Genomic DNA, 22,323 nt, shown 5'->3' with positions numbered 1-22,323 from the left:
GAAATTGCAGCACCACTTTGTACATAAAGGAAAGTTAAATTGAAAGGAATTTCCGCACACTACAAAGAATAATCTCATCAGCAGACGTTTGTAGTAAAAAATGCTTCTTTCGGTCACTAACAGCAGCAAAACGAGTTAGAACTTTTTCAGAAAATTTTAATTGAGCATTAAATTTAAATACGGAAAATCAAACCTTCTTCTGGGTAAAAAAAGGCTGTTAAAGGCCGATTAATTTGATTAATGTGCCTTTGCAATTTCAGGGCAAAAAAATACATAAGAAGAAGAGACGAGATTTAGAAAAAAAATGTAAAGGGAAAAGTCTTCGAAGAATCACAATCAGAGTGGACGCATTTTGTTGAAAAAAATCTGAAGGGTTATGTACAAGACACGACCGCCCAACGTAAACTACGTAGAACAGTCTGGTGCATTGAGGTATATAGTCATATTGTAAGATAATTCATTCGATTACTTATGTCACTGGTTTAGAACGAAATTACCATAACTTAAAATATAAAAAAAATGTTGGATACCGTACTCAGGGGTGACGTCCGAGCCCTCACCGACAGTCTGGAGGTCGGATAACAAAATCGTTCAAAAAGGTCACTTATAATTCAGTTTTATTATTAATTGCATATTATTCGGCAACTCGGCCGTACGAAAACCATTTTTTTGTTAAATATCTTAGCTGTGCATATGCACAGCATATGTTTCGAAATGGACAAATTGATATGAAATTTGCGAAAAAGAATCCACGTGTCTTGGACGGACTCGAACCCTCAACCTCCTACTCTCTAGATAGGCGTGATAACCCCTACACAACAAGACCACTTAAAGGTCACGTTTGCGGAAAAGCCATCAGAATCCGAGTACCAACCTCCACCGCGGTTAGCTCTTTTTTGCAAATTGAATATCTTTCGGATGCTTGATTTGCCCAATCTCCACATTTGCTTTACTGTTGTATATCCACAGCCAAGCGAGTGCACATTGTTTATTAAACGAGAGGATCGCACTCCATGCCCCCCAGCAACGGACTGGGCGGGACGGTATGGAATGCGAATTCAATCGCACTCTGCTGTGCCAAAGGCTTGCTTGGCTAAAGCATTTGATGAGTTTGATTGCCTTCACGTAAACGGTCGCGTGTACTCAGACGACTAATGACGGTGAAAGACCGACACTTGATTACAATTAATTGCATATTATTCGGCAACTCGGCCGTACGAAAACCATTTTTTTGTTAAATATCTTAGCTGTGCATATGCACAGCATATGTTTCGAAATGGACAAATTGATATGAAATTTGCGAAAAAGAATCCACGTGTCTTGGACGGACTCGAACCCTCAACCTCCTACTCTCTAGATAGGCGTGATAACCCCTACACAACAAGACCACTTAAAGGTCACGTTTGCGGAAAAGCCATCAGAATCCGAGTACCAACCTCCACCGCGGTTAGCTCTCTTTTTTGCAAATTGAATATCTTTCGGATGCTTGATTTGCCCAATCTCCACATTTGCTTTACTGTTGTATATCCACAGCCAAGCGAGTGCACATTGTTTATTAAACGAGAGGATCGCACTCCATGCCCCCCAGCAACGGATTGTTCTCAGATACATTAAATCTATTCTACAAGCATTCTATGTAGTTGAAATAGTGACCCATTCTTACCCCCATTTGACCCGTTGTATCCCCGACGACGGTACGATAACTTAAAATTTTACCTTTAAAACCCCAAGTGGTAATAATGCTTTTCGCAATTCCAACTGTTGCATTCGACTTAGAGTAAAATTAGTAGGGATTCAGTTTCATTCAGTATGTTTATTAAATAATACTATTCTGAAATAAAAATAACTCACTAGCGTTATATGGTTATGATATCCCAAGCAGCACACGTTGAGCCAATCTTGTTGCAGTAACCATATTGTGAGAGAATTCGGGCATATATAAGTTACTGTGATCGATGTGCAATATGTTTGTTGCTGGAGGTGTATACTGGTGAGTGCGTGTACCACGAATTAGCGATTTTACGACAGACAGTAGAATCTCTGCTCTGGCTACGGACAAACAGGTGCCTCTGTCCAATGTTAGTCAGAGCATCGAGTCATCACTGGTGGAAGAATACGAGCCTTGGACTTTTGGCAGAATCTCCGCCTTCTGTTATTTGGAGTGGCCAGGAATAGTTGGCAGAGAAGGGATAGTCGTATTGTTGAGTCCGACAAAGAAGCGCGAGTCGATAAAACCCGGTTGCGCCAACTAGAAATCAACAAATACTAGCCATTTGCCGTTTTGACTCAAATTCCGAACATGACCCATATTCCGAACTTTAGCTTTTAAAAGCCCATTTCAACATTATTCGTGTAATTTTCTCCACATGAGTTTGAATTCGTTTGTTATCTTGATCCTCAGTGCGGAAAACCAATGACAGTTTTAGTTTTAGGGCGCTAAAACGTCAGTGTTCGGAATATGAGTCATTTCCGGAAGCTAGAAAGTAATAGTTCTATTGTAACCTATAGCCCGTTTCAATAAAGTATAAGTTACGAAGCATTTATAATATTAAGCTATGCATGATTGTACCCACAGAGTATCTGAAGTGCATTCAAACTTCCTGAATTAAAATTGAAATCTTTTGATTTTGGCGCATATTTAATAATAAACATATAATTAACAATTTGCAGTTTATCATAAAATGGCTTACCATTTTCCTAAGTTATTTTTGAATCAAACATGTTTGTTCATTTGCATTGCGATTATCGCATTATGACACTGGATTGCCGTTGCTAACAATCGATCATCCTATCTTTGCACAAATATGCGCTTGTATGTACATCGCCGACTGCGGTCACTGCTCTGGCCCTACTTTCTGTGGCAAACTGGTGCGAAGCACCGCACAAAAAGAATAGCCCAAAAACCAACTACACTGAACGACGGCCGAATGAGACCCACGTTGCGAACGGGAAAAAGAGGTGCTGCCAAAATGGTCCAATACCCTACTTTAACGTTGATAATCAAATGTTTCAATATAACTGGAAAATTGGTAGAGAGTTTCCGAGTCGATTGATATATAAATCTCAAAAATCCATCGAAAGATGAATGCGCTATTAACGTTCAAAATCTTACATGATTTCGTGACGGTCTCGGATTTGGAAATTTTCATTTGTCACCCTGTATCAGAGTCTTCCCCTTAGACGTAGTTTACGTCAAAACATCGAGTGGTGATTTTTGGCAGCAGTACGCAAGTAATATTCCTCGCATGCTGTTAGTGATTTCAAAGGTCCCGTTTTACACAGAAGAAGTTTTAATTTGACGTATTTGAATTTGACGATTAGGTGAAGTTTTCTAGCGAAATTCTGACTTTTGAAGCTTTCAATGTCTGCAATGTCTGTAAAGGAGCATTATTGGAAATAAATCGGTCTTTTGCAGCACCACTTTGTATATAAAGGAAAGTTATTATAGAAAGAATTTCCGCACACTACAAAGAATAATCTCATCAACAGACGTTTGTAGTAAAAAATGCTTCTTTCGGTCACTAACAGCAGCAAAACGAGTTAGAACTTTTTGAGAAAATTTTAATTGAACATTAAATTTAAATACGGAAAATCAAACCTTCTTCTGGGTAAAAAAAAGGCTGTAAAAGGCCTATTAATTTGATTAATGTCCCTTTGCAATCATCAACACCATGCAAGGAAATATCACTTGAATGCTGCCTCCAAAAATTCTCTACTCGAGGATTTGCCACAACATAAAGAAATGCAGCTACACTACAATTCTTCAAAGATTTTCCGCTCCATTTTACTCTTACTCTCTCATTTACATGGGAAAATTACTTGTCCTTGGAACCAGTGTTGGGAAAAACTCAAAATCTAAAAATTCATAAACGATTCAAATCAGTCGTGAGTTGAAACTGGCTGAGTTGAATCATTCATTTGAATCATCGTAGGTTTTCTTTTGTTCTCCTTCGTGAAATAACAGTAAATTAACGTTCAACACATAGAACAATGGATACTCTTGCGTGTGTAAACAATAAATTGATCGCCCCCCTCCCCCCCAATTTGATTATAAACACTTTTTAGAGCGAAATGATTTTTTGGGAAATGAGTGAAACGATCCGTTTTAGGATGAAAAACTCAGACGTGATGCATTATTTTAAAACCGCAAACGAGTTAGTTCGCGCGAGAGCGCTCAATGATTGAGTTTTATGAATGATTTTACCAACACTGCTTGGAACATGCTTGTACGTCACGCAGTGCACCAACAGCTTCAACTTCGGGCACGGCACCATCCAAATCATCGAATTGAAGGATTTTCTTGAGGAGAATGAAATAGACGTGGTGTTCATCACCGAAACGCACCTAAAACCGGAGGTGAGCGTCTACATCCGGATTTTCGCATCGTAAAACTGCCGTCAAGGGGAGGTGATGCGGCCATCGCTCTTCGCTACAACATCAACTGTCGCCTGCTGCCAAGCTTCTAGCTGAGTGTCATCGAGGCCATCGATGTCGAAGTTACCATCACGCTCATTGTCGGCGATATGAATGCCAAGCAACAAGCCTGAGGAAACAGCTGCTGAAACATTCATCACAAACAGTGACCACATCTCACAGCCGGTCGTCTACCAGGAGCTCAGCATGATCACTGCCTGGTGGTAGCGGAAGTGAGCTCCTCGGTAGATCAGCGTCGGCAGTCCCGGCGAAAATATCATCGGGTCGACTGGGGACGGTTCCAAAGATGAGTGGACGATGGCACCGACTACGAGGTGCGTTCGGATCGACCGGCAGCTGTGCGCAACTGAAGAGGCAATCTTGGTGGCCAGAGAGCAGCATGTTCCAACGGCTCGTCAGCAACCATCGACATCCTCACCAAAGATCTTATTCGAGAGCGTTAAGCTGAAAAGGAAGATTTCGAACGTTACTAGCGGCTTTATCTTTCGATGGATTTTTAATTTGCCTACTTGCCTATTGAATATTAACGATAAGCTACGGAAAATTTCATTTTTTGCAAAGCCAGCGAAAATTCCATATGTAACCAATCCCATCTATTCCTAACACGTACATCAGAATGCGGTATGTCACGGGCCTTTGGGTCCACCGCAAGATTTTCTTTGTGTATAAAAGAAGTAGTGCCTGCCGTGTGGGAGTCATTACAATTGGTGACAGCCACGCCTGACGTGCTTTTTGCTCGCGCTTTCTTCGTTTCGTTCGTTCGTTCGCTGTGTTAACCTACACAGCATGCAGTCGCCAGCGGTAAAACTGCCGGTGGGTCTGCGAATATGCATGAAAGAAGTGGACGCATTTTTTGTCATTCTGTGCTTGACGATGGTCGGATACAGTGGTGTCGGTTGCTATGGATGCAATCGCCCATCGCATCGCTCAGAGTTCTCGGCTAGATGCCGATGATGACTGAGGCTGCAAGGGCAGCGGTGGTGGACGAAGAAGAATAAAATTAGAGAGATTTGGTCTCTCATCCACGAAAAGTGATTGGTTTCATAATCCACATGATCCCGGGAGTCATGGCATATGACTGACCATATGTTAAGTTGTGCTTGGTACTAAACGACACGTACATTAAAACATGGTTATACTATAACAGTTCTGATTTCCCAGCAAAATTAATTACTTTCATTTATTCGCAGTGGGCATTAGCAATTAAAGATGCACAATCAGCAATAGTGTTAATATCCATTTCAGAATAATTTCGCTGTATTCCATGTGAATGTTTTAAAAAAGTCCGCAAAAATAGTTTCCAGAAGAATATTTAAGTAAACAATATCTTATTCTTTGTTTTTCATTTTCTGAAAAATTATATTATTAAACTTGACGTAGACTCGTAGTTTGGAATCAAACCATTTAATAATTTTTCGTTGACGAATTAGCAGTATGTACCTCCTCTATTTTAGTAGGGTTACTGCTCCTTGACTTGTTAGAAACGAAGCAATTCTAATTATGTACGTAATTATTAGTTTTATTTCCAGAAGTTTTGAATAAACAAATTGCTCTACACAGCATGGAAGTTGTCGTTTCCAATATCGATACCTATGATCATACTCCATAGATCCAAAAGTTAGAAGTTAAATGTAAATACGTTACGTTTATACAAGTCCTACGTCTACTCGCGGTTATGTTGAAAACATTACCCATTGCTCTTTTTTCGAGCACTTTTCTCTGCTCTTTAATCAGTGTGTCCGGCTTAGCTACTTCCCATCGTCCTGGAAGTCAGCGAAAGTCATCCTCATCCGGAAGCCTGAGAAGGATCCTACCTCTCCAAAAACTCAAAGGTGCAGCCTAATCGGGTTGTACGCAAGGGTGACGTTGAACTATGTAACTGTATGTAATGTAAAGGATTTCGACTTTTCTGTTCGATGAGATCAAAACAAGCGTTTTTCAAACCCATGGTGAATCTGTTTTTGTTGTTTATCCTATCCGCATTGCTAAAAGTGACTTGAGGAACCCAGACGAAATACGACGGAAGACTTTCATTCCAATGGAGGAGGATTGTCGTTAAGTACTGAGCGGATTCGGAATAATGTCCGATCGAGTTAATTTTCAATAGCAAAATGGGACTGCATTCCCCGACTAATGCAACTTGTTGCGAGTAAATCGGATAATGCTAAGTTCCAAAATGTGTGCCTACAAAATGTGTACACATACACACATACAGACATAACCTCAGTTCGTCGAGCTGAGTCGATCGTTATATAACACTATGGGTCTCCGGGCCTTCTATCAAAAGTTTTTTTTTGACAACCGTCACTCTTCATTATTTGAAATTAAACTTACAAAAACTTATTTTCCGTCAAACCATTGCACAATGGGAAAAGCTGTTCAAAATGCGAATAAATTCAATATCTCAATTTGGTACGGGCGGATTGCGTATAAATTTCGATGCAAATCGTAGAATCATGCACGAAGCTTCAAGACCTCGTTTTACCGCAATCTTCTTCTTCTTTGTCGAACATTTAGTTTGAAAAATTGGTGCTCTGGTGGACCTTTCCGAAAAATGCGTCAAAAATACAAAAGAAAAAATATAGCATAGCATAGCATAGCACGAACCCTTGCACAAATCGTAGATGGAGTTGCAGAGATAAACATATCCACGGTCATTGTAGATTCCGCTAAAATCTACAATTAGGCGGACTCGATTTTCTCAACACACCTGGCCACGTCCTTACAAGTGTTTTTATTTTATAATAGTCCTATCTCTGCTTAAGAAAGCGCTCGGAACCGAAACAGCTTTCACAGACGTAGGAGGTGATAAAATGGCGGACATAAATAATGAATATGTGTAATCGATAAAAATATGGTTTGATCTCACCCGAACTGCAACACGGATTAAAACTAGCGCGGTTGATGACAACGGTATGCGTCCCATGCAGCGATCAGTTTTCGTACTTGAGTCAGCTGCTGATTACTCGTCCACGCGTACGGTTAACTTGATAGGTTGGTAGAACAGTTGGATCCCGGTCATTGATGAAAAACCAAAATGCAACAAGGAAAATTTCTTCAAGCCAGCACTGGCCCGGTTGTTGAAACAACGATATGCGATATGCGTCCCATGCAGCGTTCATTTGTGGAACGATGGGAAATACGCAACAATCCTTTTATAAGGTTTTTCTAGCTGTAACACTTTTTCACTATACAAAAAACACAAAACTATTTAGAATTAAAAGCTGCTGGAAAATGACGGATCGAAAAAAAAACCCTCCGTCTTCAACCATGGCATACTTGATCCTCTCAAAATACAAAAGAAAAAATATAATTCGGAAATGCCGAAACAGAACTTCAAAATGCTAAATTGATTTCAAATCCTTTGGAGCAAAATGGTTTTCCGACATTCTGCATAGAAGTTTCAAGAACAAGAATACATGACGCATGACAGCTCGATTAATGAGATTCCAACACTGATAGTTTAGACTTGCATTACATCTAAACTATTCCCAATTTCGTTCCGACCGACCGCTCAAATCGGCAACACCCTACTGATTATGATACCCAGGCCAAGGGAAAACCTCCCCGTCAACAATAAAAAGCAATTCTTAAAGCTTACCTATGTGGACACGGGTTCAGTTTACGGCACGACAACACGAACGGCACACGCGAATCGGTGGTCCGGAAAGTTTTACCAATTTCTTCATCACGGGACGACTGGGATAGCGCAAACAAGAGAGGGATATAGAGAGCGCGCGCACAACCGAGAGACAGGCATCCGTGAAGTGTTTTCACCATTGATGAAGAAAAGTGCCTGAAAATAGGTGATAGTGCGTGCGTGTAAACTAGGACATGTTACACATCGTGGCTAACTCGAGGGCACCGGGACAACGTTCGATTCGGTTGACGATACTGACCATCGGTTGTCAGCACGTGCGGATGGGAAATATGGTTACGACTGTTCAGTACATGTGAGCGGGAAAAGTTTCGGGCGTTATGAAATCCAATTGATTTGCCTTTGGAAAATTGTATAGCAATGGGTTCATGAACAGCCTCAACGAGTTGCAAGTGGGAGATAGCAATATAAGAAGGGGCACAGGGCTACGTGCGGGGGTAACAAAATAACAGCAGTACAACCACCACAACCTAATTCCGCAAAATAGAAGGGCGAAGTGCTGCAAAACAACAAAAAAAAACAGCAAAACCAAGACCAAAACAGCCAGTGCAATAAATTCAAATGAGTACATCCAAACTTCGTGGGAAATCAGCAATTCATATCAATGATAGCGTAATCAACACTAATCCAAATAATTCGCATAATACATTGCTCAAAATCGAATCCGTTGTGCCAAAATTGACAACTCGCGGAAATAATTCGAATAATTTCACCCACTCATCTCGATTGAAGACTTTTCATCGATCTCACAGTACGCTAAGCACATCTTATTTGAAAAAAGTCGGTGAAAAACGAGTATTCGTACCACGAGAAGCAGCAGGTGACCGTGGCAGGGAGTCACCAAGGGACCAACAACGAAATGAACCGCAACCGGATGGTTCCGTACTGATTCAAAATGGAGTTACTACCATAAAACGTTCGGAAAAGGACCGGGATAAGCATCCTGATCGTGTCAACCTTGATCGCAAAGGCCTCAGTTCGATTCCCATTATAGACGATGAGCCAAACCTTAGGCTTTTATCACTTCAGCATAACCTCATCAATACCTTTCATATACCCGCAGAAACTGATACTAACAACAATGAAACAAAAGCATCCACATTATCGCCATCCTCGATGCAAAACTCACCCAAGACGTCCCCTACCGAGTTACAGACGAGCGGTACGAATAATACCAGCAACATTACAGCTAAAGATAGCCCCTCCTCCAGTCCTACCAGCATCACTGCCGCAACAGCTAACAATACTCAGTACAGTACCAATCGTAATCCGAAACAACTCCTACGGCAGAAATCCACCTCGCGCAGTCAGCTGTATCTGAACAGTAATAATCTGAACTACTTAGCCGGCAAAGTTACCTTAAGCGCTAAACCCCTCAACGGACAGCCCCCAGCATGTGCCACAAGTCCTACCAACGCGTTTCTCCAGAAACCCTCTTCCATTTTGCTGAGCGCTCAACATCGCAACATGCTGAAGAGATCCAATAGTTTCATAAGTAATGCCGCCTTATTCCCTTCGCCTGCAGCACACCAGCAGCAACCTGCAAACGTGATCAAGCTAAAAAGTAAACTGCTTCTTGCGCCTTCCTTTAGCATCGATAACCTAAATAGCGCCAACGAAACGACTGCCGTCCATGAATCCACCACAAACAACAGTAACAACAACAGTGGTAAAACAACGCCTACCAATGCACCTCCTCCAGCGAACGGGGTAAACCACTTTGCCAATCCACAGACACACATTTCACCAATACTTTCAGCAGCAGAACCTAAATACAACCTACAAAATCTGGTTTTCCTTGATCTGTACGACAACCAGATCGAGAAAATATCCTGTCTCGATGGCCTTAAATGTCTCACTGTACTACTTCTGGGCAAAAATCGAATCACCGATATCAGCGGACTCACATCGTTGCGCCAAACCCTTCGAGTGTTGGACCTTCATGGCAACAAAATATCCACCATTTCGTCAAAAATTAATCAACTCCAAGAACTAAAATCCCTAAACCTAGCCGGTAACCAACTCCGTCAGATCCATAGCAATGACTTCAACGGGCTAGTAAATCTGAAAGAGCTCAATCTGAAGCGGAACCGTATCAAGAAGATCCACGGATTCGATGACCTGCGGAGTCTCGAACGACTATGGCTTTGCCATAATGACCTGCAGTGCGTAGAAGACATGGCTGCCATTGCCAAAGCAATCAATCTCAAGGAGGTCACCATCGAAAACAATCCTGTTTCATTAGCCGGAGACTGTGTATCGTTTTTGGTGAGTTACCTACCCGGTTTGGTATCGCTCAGTCAAATGCAAATTACGGAACAGGTACGTCGAGCCGCCTCCGCATGGCGTAAGAACAAAGAACTATCCGACATGAACTATTCAAATCTTTCGACGGACGTATGTCAAAGCATAAGACGGGAGGAAATCATTTCTAACGCGCGCACGAACTGGGAATTGCTGAGGTCACAACAATCAACCGCGTGCCGGAATGTTCAACGCACAGCAATAGTCGCTAAAGATGTCGAGATGGATCTGAATAACAGTAATCTTTCGGACATTAATCGGAATGGCAAACCTAAAAAACAACCAGCCAATACTAACGGTAATACAACAGTCAACAATCAGCGAACTCCAAGGGTAGCGACGAAAAAGCCGCCTCCATGCAAAAAACTCGTACGTTCATCATCACAGGATAATTCAGGATCACAACTGTCTGAACAAGGAGGAGAAGATTACTTTCGACTGCCACCAATTCTTGCACCATTCCTTGAACAGAGTCCACCAACTATTGCCTCGACTAATAAAATAGAATCATCCGAATCGAGCAGTGGACAAAATCATGACTCCAGTGTTTCCAGTGTTCTAAGTTCCGATAACGAAGAGCTGAATGTCAAAGAAATCGAAAAAGACGTAGAAATCGATAATCCGGCAGTAGACGAAATAATTCAGGCGCCATCAAAAACAATCGAATCCTCTTCAATTATTGAGCAGTCTAATGAACATCATATAAAACCACAAGAAAATGGGAACAACAATTCGGATTCCGGAAGGGGAACGTCTGAGACTTCTTCGAGCACCAATTTGTTGGATGAGTTAAATAACGACAAAGTGTCCACTCTATCCACGGTGTCCAACAAAACAACTTCCGATTCGATTATAACAACATCCTCTATCTCAGAGAATGATTCAAACCGGGCAACGATATCGCAAAAACCAAAGCCGGTAGGCCCAATGAAAAGACACGGAATGGGAACGCTAGTTCGAACAAACACTACCCGAAGTAACACAGTTATGAACAATGTCAACAGTTTAGCAAATACATCGAACTTGGCCAGCTCTCCAACAGTAAACTCCAACTCATCCATCACCGGGGCTCCTAGTGTGCCGATCAATATCACTACCAATAGCAATTACGTGCCACCTTCCAAATCAAAGCTGAACGAGCGCGAACGAGAGCAGGGAGGTGACTATCTTATTGAAATCTGCGGACGTTACCTGAACGTGTACGGGATGGGTGCCCTGAGGTTTATCGACAAGCAGTGGAACATGACGAAAGCCTCCGATGTGCACACGGTCAAGTTCAGTTACATCAACTTCAACAGCATCACAGCGATTCTCTGCCGGATAAAGATCCGCTTCGTGAACGCTGAAAACTTCATCTTTCGTGAAACGAACATCACCTGTCTGGGCCAAATCAACGCACTTGCCGAAAGTCAAGGGATAGCTTCGTTGACCATCGACCCGGAAGGAAATCCAATCACCAGCAAACCTTGGCGCAACTATGCCATCTATCGACTGTCCCATTGGGGCCTCAAACAAATCAACAGCATTGAAATTACCGAGGAAGAGGTACAAGAAGCAGAAAATATGTACGCCGGGCTTTCTGACTTGGTTCTTTGGTCCTTGCCGGAAGGTCTGCTGCAGCCTCTTTTGCAACGACTGAGACTGGAGGAAACTGCACATGCCACAAAAATGACCGCCAAGGAGTGGCTAATGCAAGCTGATTCCTCACTAAAGAACATTGTTGGAAAGGAGGCTCTCCAGTGGAAGAAGCACAGCACAAGTCAGGATGATGCCGTGATGCGTGCCAAGGGAAAGGCGTATTTCGCACGTATGCTTGATAACACCTGCAATGCGGTCGACAAACTGCAACAGCTCGAACACACGTGGCCCACGCTGTTGATGGAGCTAATACGAAACACTCTTATTGACTACTCGCAGATTGATGTCTACGTGCGAAATATGATGTTAGACCTGCTGAAATGATGTACTGCCGCTGGAAGATTGTGAGTTCACATTTTGAAAATTCTAGAATAACGACATTTAATATTATCTTCTTCGTTCAGATGTCTTTCCAGCTCAACTGCCGCTATTACCAATACTGCTATCACTACTAATGCATCAAACCCAGCAACTAGCAAAAGGGTTCTAGTTCTCCGAAGAATTAAGCAACGATGCGAGAAACATTGAACCGCCTTTTGTGGCGTGTCGTATCTTGTGTTCAGTCAGATGTTAATGGATACCGAGTGATTTGAAAACGTATGTCCAAGCGCCGTTACGATTTCAAATTTGTATTCTTCCGAATATATTTATACTTTATCCATGAGTATTTTATTTTGCTAGATTTTTCGTAGAACAGGAAGGTTGCTATAGAGAAACGTAAAGTGATAATAGAAACATCAGTAGTAGCAGTTTTGTTTTTATTGCCTTATTGGTTTGATAAGCAAAGCTAGCGAATTTCCCTCGTCTTACACAGTTCGTTTACGACTTGTACAAACTACGAATATGATTTGAAATAGCAATAAATAAATATTCAAACAACAAAACGTGTATATTTAGCATTTTTAAAAGTAAGGTACAGTGGGGGAAATGGAAAACGAAAGTCGATAGTCCAAATTAGTGTAAAATCAGTTTAAATTATCTAAATAGAATCAATCATTAAGGGCTGTTAAAAACAGTTAATTTTATACCACCAACTCGCAGTGGGCGCAAGCTCAAAACGCGCTTTTTTTTTGCGTGCAAACGGTGGATTTTAAAAGTTGGTGTCTTCGGAAGAAAATTTTACCTAAAAAAAGCTATCTTTTGGAAGATTAGGGTGATCAAATAATTCTCCCGTTATATTGATCCCTTCCATCAAACCTCCTGCAGTAGAGTGGCCCAAGCTAATATTGAAAAAGTGAAAAGTCTGGAATTTCAAACCTTGCACCCTTAAATGACAGTTTGGGGGTCCCAGAAGCTCCCCTGAAAATTTCAGCTCATTCGGTCCAGTGGTTGGCGTGCGCAAATGGCTCAAAGTTTGTATGGGAAAAGTGATCCAAATGTATAAGGAAACGCAACCGTTTCAGTTTTTTGCTTCTAGGTGGCGCTGTAGTCGACGGATTCCTGTTGTGGACAAAATGTAGAACCTTTTTTATATAAGGAAGCGACTGGTGAAGACCGGATGTAAATCCCTTTGAAATTGGCCAAATTATAAGCATCCAAAGTCGAGGGTTTCGAGCGTGTCCCCCATTATCACCCAATACTTTCCGTGCTCTGTACAGTAGTGTAGCTAGAGAGGGAGGGGGTGACTTACCGCTGAAGCCAACGAGCTGAAGTTTTTAAGGGGAGACAAAATTCATGAAATATTTGTAACGAGTTGTTTTCGGACATCGTGATGCCCGTTGCATCAATTTAAGAACGATATGATATAATCGTTACAGACAGAGGGACAGAAGGACAGAAAGACAGAGAGACCTGGGATATTATATAAGTTATATATTTTTCAAACAACAGTTTTAATGTTTATAGCATAATTTATTAACTGTATAAAACTACAAAGTTATCAACAAACAACACTTATACCTATATTAATTATGTATTACAACTGCTAGGCCTTCCTTTATAACAGAGCGAGTGCAACCTGGAAAATTTTGCCTATGCTGTTGAACAACTTTGAGAAGATATTGAAGCTGTTCTTCATTTTTTGTCAGTTTTCCACAAAAATCTTGAACTAGTTTAACTCCTCTTTCAGCACAGTCATTCACTACCAAAAATGAATTAATTTTATTTCTACTTTCAACAAATTCTTCCAATTCATCCCATATACTAGGATCTTCTTTGAAAAAATTTACAGAATTCCAGAAATTTCAAAAAAATTCATCGTATTTTGAGAAACAAAATCCGAAAGCGTACAAGAAGTCAACTTATCGATCGTAGATACTTTCAATTTTATTTTTCTTATTTCATCACCCTTACAAGATTTTAAATTGTGTGCCATTTCTTTTCTCTCATCAGTTGATATTTCTGGGTCGAAAAAAGCAAGAGCGACTAGTTCTTCACTCAAGTACCATAGATGATTTGCAAATCTTGAAGCCGCAGCCATATACACATTTCTTGATTGATCAGGGAAAGCATCTCGTAAAGTTATCAATTTTTTTGCCAGGTTTGGATCATTTCGTGCTGCTGATGAGGGTAAAGGAGCTTTAAACCAAGACCAAATGTAAACTCGTAAAATAAAAGCACACATTACTGGAATTTTTCGCCTTTCATCATCGGTCATGTCAAATTGGCCTCTAAACAGCCATATTTCAAGACAATATATTGCTTTCGCCATCCATCTGGCATTGCTATGTGCTCCTGGTGGCGAAAATTTAATTCTTTCCACACCAAGAAATGCTAAAGATAAATTTAGCAACTCTTTATAGTCTTGTCGTTACTTACTTACTTATGGATCCTGTACACCTCCGGTGGTGCAAAGGGCCGACTTGAAAGATCTCCATCCTGAGCGATGCCCGGCTATCGCTTTAACCTGTTGCCAGGTTAGATTTCGGTCGACTTCTTTTATTTCTTTATTGAGGCTTCGCCGCCATGAGCCTCTGGGTCTGCCTCTGCTGCGATGTCCCGCTGGGTTCCAGTCTAATGCTTGCTTACAGATTTCGTTTCCGCCCCTACGTAGAGTGTGGCCGACCCAGCCCCACTTCCGATCCCGAATTTCAGTTGCTATCGGCCTCTGGTGACAACGACGATGGAGCTCGTTGTTTGAGATCCAGTTGTGAGGCCACCATGCCCGAATTATATACCACAGGCATCTGTTAATGAACACCTGCAGCCGTTGAGTGTTCTCCACTGATACACACCATGTTTCGCTAGCATAGTCTTGTCGTTGCTGTTGAATATTGAGTTGGTTTTTCAAAAATTCAATCAAATGTTGTGTTTCATCAGCAAGGACCTCAATAATGTTATCGTCTACCATATTTTCATCAAAGGATTGATCCATAGTAGGCCATGCCGATTTAAATTTAATAAAAATACTTGAAGAAGGGCCTTTTGAAGGAAATAGTTTTTCCCAAGCTGCTGTCATCAAAACTTCGGCAATATGATGCCTACACGCCAACCAAAAAAGATCTCTGCCAATCCGCTTCTCGATTAGGGTACAAGCGCCTTTTTTTTTTATTCCTGTATTTGCTGCTGTTGTATCAAATCCCATTGCACAGATGCGATCGCTTAGTTCCCATGTATTAATCAATTTGCAAACTTCGTTTGCCTGTCTTTCACCAGTTCCAGAAGACAATTTTGGGACTTCAAGCAGCTAAACATTTGCTCCAGAAGATACCAAAACTGGCAATCATTCTACTTTGTCAGTACCTGAAAAGAAAAAAAAATCAGATAGATTCTTTAAAAAAAAGTTAAAAATATGTTACAAATAGCTTCTTTTAAAAAAACAAATGTTACCAAATGTAATCTAAAATTGTAAGAAACAAATTTCAAATAACAAAAAAACCTATCGATTACTTCAAATCATGCTTAGTTAGAAGATATCCAAAAATCATAACACAGAATAACACATTTCAATGCTATAAAAATACTCAAATATTACCTGTGGGATCTTGAAGCAGCTTTTCATCCCAATGTACAACATGTGGTCCATTTAGATCAAAATTGCTTTGGATATTTTGAGCCTTCTCTTCGCGATATTCTGCACGGGCCCTTTAGATTGTTTGTCTGCTAACGGTAAAATCGTCTGAAAAATAGATAAAGTTGATAAAAATTTTGTTTTAGTTACAAGATACTATCAATATAATAAAATTAAACTCAAGGAGAAAGAACAATACAATAAAAGTACTGTTAAGGAGAACTTACCTAAGTTTAGTCCAGCACTTGTTAAAACCGCAGAAATAACATACATTGCATTTCGGTCGCTTAGTCCAATACGCGGTCTAGGGTGGCAGCTAGTATAGGAGTCATTATTTTTGATTTACTTCGCTCGGAAAACGCTCTACTAGTGGAGGGTTTCTCATCTGGAAACAAGACATAAAAATATTGACATATAGTAGAAGTTACCATCTTATTTGATTATATTCTTACCACCTCCATCAATAGTAAAAACGCTGGTAGATGATTGAGATTCCAAGGAAGGCTCTGGTTCCGTTGTTGGTTCTTCTTCGATTTTGCCTTTTATAACTCTCGCAAAGGCAGATCCAGGCCTTCCAACTTCCCTTTGCAGAATAAGGAACTGTTTATTCTTATCGTTTTTAATCAAATTTAATGCATTTCTTCGAGCATTGTCAAACAATCGATCCAAATTATTAATGAAACTAGACTCTTGCTCTTTCTGTTTATCTCCCGCGTGAGAAGATTTTTTGATAATTGCTCGCATTTTGTTAAATAATTTTAGGAGCTTAACAACAGCATTGTAGTGTTGCATTAGAGGAATTCTATATTTCTCCCAAAAAATTTGAAGTTCAGTTACTACAGTTTTAGCAGCTGGTTTTATACTCAAGTGTTGATTTTTCATTATAAAACGCATCCGACCAAGCACATCACCGTTTGAAGGCAACTGTACGCCTTTGAAACTTTCAATTGGGTCAACAAGTTTCATACTTAATTCTTCTCTAGATTTTGAATCCATTTTATGTATTCCACTTGCACGATCAAATATCACTTCACAAAAGCAAGAAGCACATTTTTCTTGCAGGACCAGTGGTTTTGGAGATACAACGATTTGAAGAGTGAAAAATTAGTTACGTTATATCGAGGTATACCTGTAGAAATAAAGAGCTTTTATTTGATTTGTTAATACAACAAATATTGAAATTGATATTGAAATTGGTCACCATAAAGGGGAAATAATAAAATGGGTCCAATATATTCTATATAAGGTTCTATAAGGAACGATCCTACCAAATATAAGGTAATTTTGAGGGATCATATCAATAATGTTGGAACTGGATGGCTGTATATTTTTATTTGAGGCTAACAAAATAAATGGAAGAAGTACTTAATTTATTTCGTGTATTTACATTCACGCTTCGAAAATTGAACTCTAAACTATAGCATAAACAAAATTTGACCACATTTTGAGTTCTTTAATTTATGTCAATTTTGAGCAAACTTTTTTAGCGTGTTAGCTCGAAGATAAAACGACGCCAGAAAATGGCGAGATTAAACATCGAACAATATCCCGGATGTGTTTTCCTACTAAAAAAAAAGACTACCCCCTTGCCCCCCTTATTCACCCCCTCCCTCTCTAGCTACACTACTGTACAGAGTACGGAAAGTATTTACCAATCGGATAAAAATTCGCGAGATTAGGTGATAATCATGCATTTAATTTCGCACGGCACCGAATACGCCTGCATCGCCGCCGCAATGGTCGGTGGTACGTTGCTCTCATTTTAAACACCCCTGGGGGACACGCTCGAAACCCTCGACTTTGGATGCTTACAATTTGGCCAATTTCAAAGGGATTTACATCCGGTCTTCACCAGTCGCTTCCTTATATAAAAAAGGTTCTACATTTTGTCCACAACAGGAATCCGTCGACTACAGCGCCACCTAGAAGCAAAAAACTGAAACGGTTGCGTTTCCCCATACTTTTAGATCACTTTTCCCATACAAACTTTGAGCCATTTGCGCACGCCAACCACTGGACCGGATGAGCTGAAATTTTCAGGGGAGCTTCTGGGACCCCCAAACTGTCATTTAAGGGTGCAAGGTTTGAAATTCAGGATTTCATGCATTTTGGGCCAGTCTACTCCTGCAGTGCTACGAAGCAGAATCCACAGTCCACATCGGCGAGTATGCGTGTGCTGTGAAGTTGAGAGATTTGCAGTTCCACGAAGCGAGTTTCCAATCGCTAGTCCCTTTTCGCCGCGGTGGTCTTTGCCGATTGTAAAGCTGGCATGCAGGGCGTGACACCAAACCCCCTAAACTTCCGGCGAACCATTCCTCCTTATTTCCAGTGGACCATGGTGCACCTGCACAGTTTCACTTAGAGTCCCTCGCTGGCACTCGGACGATGATCAGCCGCCCCTATCATGCAGAACAGACGATAAGTAAGATTTGATTTGATGATTATCGACCCATGATAATGGCGTCATGGCGATAGAGAATTCTTGATTACTGACGATTACCGTGGATAATCATATTTCGGACATATTCAAATTTCGGACACTTAAATTCGTATGAGATTTTTTTGAAATATTTCAACGAAATGTTTCATCAAGCTGGGTGGAAAGAACTCATAGCTCTAGCTTATTTTAATAAAGTTACATTATAGTAAGCCATGATAATTCAGTACAACAAAACAATTGAAATTCAGTCTGAACTGTCTAATTAAAATTATTTGCAATTTTTCTCCTCGATACCGTGTAATTGGATGTCCGAAGTTTGATTCATGATGTCCGAAATATGAATCCAAATCAGCTGCTGTCCGAAATTAGAATCAAGCAAATGCTGGACATTTTCATTAATCACAAATATTATACGCAACAATATGGATATATTTAATCCGTAGTTCAAAGATGAATAGTATATGTTATGGTTGCAATGTTAATTTGAACTGAGTGGCTTAAAATGTGTGATTGCAGATTGATTTTAAACCAGAAAGTGCTTAAGCGTCCGAGGTTTGAGTTTGCACGGTATATCAAAACGAAATTACCTCAAGAAGTCAACACAAGTAGAGAAAAGACAGCGTTTGTTGGAAGGAAGGTGATTCCGAACAAGCAGAAGCAAGATGTTAAAATCGAAATCGAATCGAGATCTGCGGAACATACGAAAAAGGGAAAGGACCGAAATGCAAGTTTTGTGGTAAATTTGGACACATTACAAGACCAAAAACTAGTACAGTATTAGCTGTCAATCGAGGTGGCGATAATGACCATCGGGTATTCCACTCTGGAGCCTATCACTTTACGAAGAACCGTGCATGCACTGTTTCTAAATCCACAGGAACCTAGCGGTGCAGTAGTTGCTGCTGATCAGGCTGTGATGAACATTTAGGCGGAAGGTGTTGTGAAGCTTGAAACTAAATGATGCTCAAAAAGTGCTCCCATTGAAGTCAACAATGTCAAGTACAATCCTGGTATATCAAATGGGGGCCCGCTTTAGCCTAGCGGTAAGATGCGCGACTACAAAGCAAACCCATGCTGAGGGTGGCTGGGATTGATTCCTGGTGCCGGTCTAGGCAATGTTTCGTTTGGAAATGGTCTTGGCTATTATGTGGAATGCTTAGAGAACACTAAGCTGCGAGGCGGCAATGTCCCCCCTGGGATGTAATGCCAATAAGAAGAAGAAGAACAACTTAATATCCGTTAGGCAAGGAGTGAGCTGCTCATAATCGCATATTTGTAACACGCGCATTTTTGTTCATTTTGAAAAAAAAAGCCTGTGAATCGTTCAGAAAGCTCAATTTACTGCATCTAATCCCACAACAGTGAAATAGGCTTTACTACCTTGCTTATCTGTGATAAGCTGGAAAATTCTTGAGTTTATGTGGAGGATTGACAAACGATTTACAAAATCAACTGAAATGCAAATGTTACAAATAAGCGATCATGGCACTATGGGGCGGCTCCATACAAAGTAGTGGCCAATAATATTTTTTTGGTTTTTCTGCATTTTTTTAGTATTCTAGTAAGATTAGCATAAGATTTATCATATTTATGTATTTTCATCGCATCCCGAAGGTGTAACTGGTATTTAACCCAGTAATAAGCTACGTACTCTTGAACAATAAACTTGAACGATTGTTTTTAATTTCAGGGGCAGTTAAAATGCAAATCAAAACTACAATAAGGTTGCTGTGCATAATATTAAATAGGAAAGGTACAACTAAAAGCCCAGACCCCTTCCCAATGCCACCCCCGCTTCCCCTAACCAGGTTCTGACCGCTGCACCATTTATTTTTTAAATATGTTGTATAAGATATACATATCCCCCCACTGGAGATATTTTTCTCCGTACAAAACATTTAAACTAGTTGAAAGGATTATTTTTTAATATGTTTCCATTATTTTTACTGAACACATATCAACATCTTTAACTAAGTCCATATTTCATACTGCATGGATGGATACATATAGGGAAACTATTCCGATCTCCATCTCACTGACTGAACATATTTATCTCATCGCGAAATAAAGAAATACGGCCAAGGATGTTGACGATCATTTAGTAATTCGCGTTCAATCATTGTCAATAACTCATTCCAGAGGCTGAATTTCAAAATGTATGTTATATGGTGGACTTCTAGTGCGAAGGATTTCATACAACTCTGCCTAATGGTTCGTTGTTAGAATTTGACTAATAACGGAGTTGGCACGGTAAATGCTGGGTAAAGCGTTCCATTGGTACTTCGCGTACCTGAAGGAATAAAATAGATCCCATCTCGCGGTTAGCCTCTTACCCAGCAACTCCTATCCCTACCTCCCCGTGGTGCTGACTGGGATACGAGCAACCTTAGGGAAGATCGAGTAACCAACCCCGGTGAGAACAGGGAAGGGGGGGAGGTTGCACCTCTCCGGAGGTGCAAATCTTACTGAGCGTCTGTTCTCCATGTCTGGATCCGCTCACAACAGCGTCGATTTTCCATGTTAGGGGCGGTTGATCATTGTCCGAGTGCCAGCGAGGGACTCTTAGTGAAACTGTGCACCATGGTCCACCGGAAATAAGGAGGAATGGTCCTCCGGAAATTCAGAGGGTTTTGTGTCAGGCCCTGCAAGCCAGCCAAAAAAAACTCACGCAACGAACAATCAACAAGAGACAAAAAGAGACTAGTGATTGGAACTGTAAATCTCTCAACTTCATCGGGAGCACACGCATACTCGCCGATGTGCTCAAGGACCTTGAATTCGGCATCGTAGCGCTGCAGGAGGTTTGTTGGAAGGGATCAGTGGTGCGAACGTTTAGAGGTAATCATACCATCTACCAGAGCTGCGGCAACACACATGAGCTGGGAACAGCTTTCATAGTGATGGGCGATATGCAAAGGCGCGTGATCGGGTGGTGGCCGATCAATGAAAGAATGTGCAGGTTGAGAATCAAAGGCCGGTTCTTCAACTTCAGCATAATCAACGTCCATAGCCCAAACTCCGGAAGCACTGATGATGATAAGGACGCATTCTACGCGCAGCTGGAACATAAGTACGACAGCTGCCCAAACCACAACGTCAAAATCATCATAGGAGAATTGAACGCTCAGATTACCCAAGAGGAGGAGCTTAGACCGACTATTGGGAAGTTCAGCGCTCACCGGCTGACGAACGAAAACGGCCTACGACTAATTGATTTCGCCGCCTCCAAGAATATGGCCATTCGCAGCACCTACTTCCAACATTGCCTTCCGTATCGGTACACCTGGAGATCACCACTGCAGACAGAATCACAATTCGGCTACGTTCTGATTGATGGACGGCACTTCTCCGACATTATCGACGTCAGGACATATCGTGGCGCTAACATCGACTCTGACCACTATCTGGTGATGGTTAAACTGCGGCCAAAACTATCCGTCATCAACAATGTTCGGTACCGACGATCGCCGCGGTACTATCTAGAGCGACTGAAGCAACCTGATGTCGCCACTGCATTTGCGCAGCATCTCGAGGCAGCATTGCCGGAAGAGGGTGAGCTCGATGGGGTCCCTCTTGATGACTGCTGGAATACAGTTAAAGCAGCCATTAACGACGCAGCGGAGAACAACGTCGGGTATGTGGGACGAAGTCGACGGAACGATTGGTTCGACGAAGAATGCAGACAGATTCTGGAGGAGAAGGACGTAGCGCGGGCGGTCGCACTGCAGCAAGGTACCCGGCAGAATGTGTAACGTTATAGACGGAAGCGGAGACAGCAGACCCGCCTTTTTCAGGAAAAGAAACGCCGCCACTAAGAAGCGGAATGCGAGGAGATGGAACAGCTGTGCCATTCGCAAGGAACACGCAAGTTCTATCAGAAGCTCAACGCATCCAGCAAAG

The 22,323-nt window shown here is 41.3% G+C and overlaps 1 protein-coding gene and 1 long non-coding RNA gene across 2 annotated transcripts; one reads left to right on the top strand and one right to left on the bottom strand.

The window, feature by feature from the left end:
- Nucleotides 1-8,070: 8,070 nt before the first annotated feature.
- On the top strand, nt 8,071-12,904 carry LOC134227066 (ras guanine nucleotide exchange factor V). Its single transcript, XM_062708297.1, has 2 exons — nt 8,071-12,378; nt 12,439-12,904. The coding sequence occupies exon 1, from the start codon at nt 8,654-8,656 to the stop codon at nt 12,356-12,358; it is 3,705 nt and encodes a 1,234-aa protein (XP_062564281.1). The 5' UTR covers nt 8,071-8,653; the 3' UTR covers nt 12,359-12,378; nt 12,439-12,904.
- Nucleotides 12,905-13,967: 1,063 nt separating this feature from the next.
- LOC134220968 (uncharacterized) lies at nt 13,968-17,262 on the bottom strand. Its single transcript, XR_009982141.1, has 4 exons — nt 16,436-17,262; nt 16,211-16,368; nt 15,948-16,091; nt 13,968-15,715 (listed from the first exon to the last, which is right to left on the bottom strand). It is a non-coding gene; the product is annotated as an uncharacterized LOC134220968 (long non-coding RNA).
- Nucleotides 17,263-22,323: the final 5,061 nt, after the last annotated feature.

This window comes from Armigeres subalbatus, chromosome 3 (genome assembly GCF_024139115.2).
Source record: "Armigeres subalbatus isolate Guangzhou_Male chromosome 3, GZ_Asu_2, whole genome shotgun sequence".
NCBI classification, from domain to species: domain Eukaryota; kingdom Metazoa; phylum Arthropoda; class Insecta; order Diptera; family Culicidae; genus Armigeres; species Armigeres subalbatus.
Note: the sequence above shows the minus strand (reverse complement) of the source record. Positions and strands in the feature narration are given on the sequence as shown.

Excerpts from the sequence above, each read along its gene's own strand:
- LOC134227066 (XM_062708297.1), top strand. The coding sequence starts at position 8,654 with ATGAGTACATCCAAACTTCGTGGGAAATCAGCAATTCATATCAATGAT.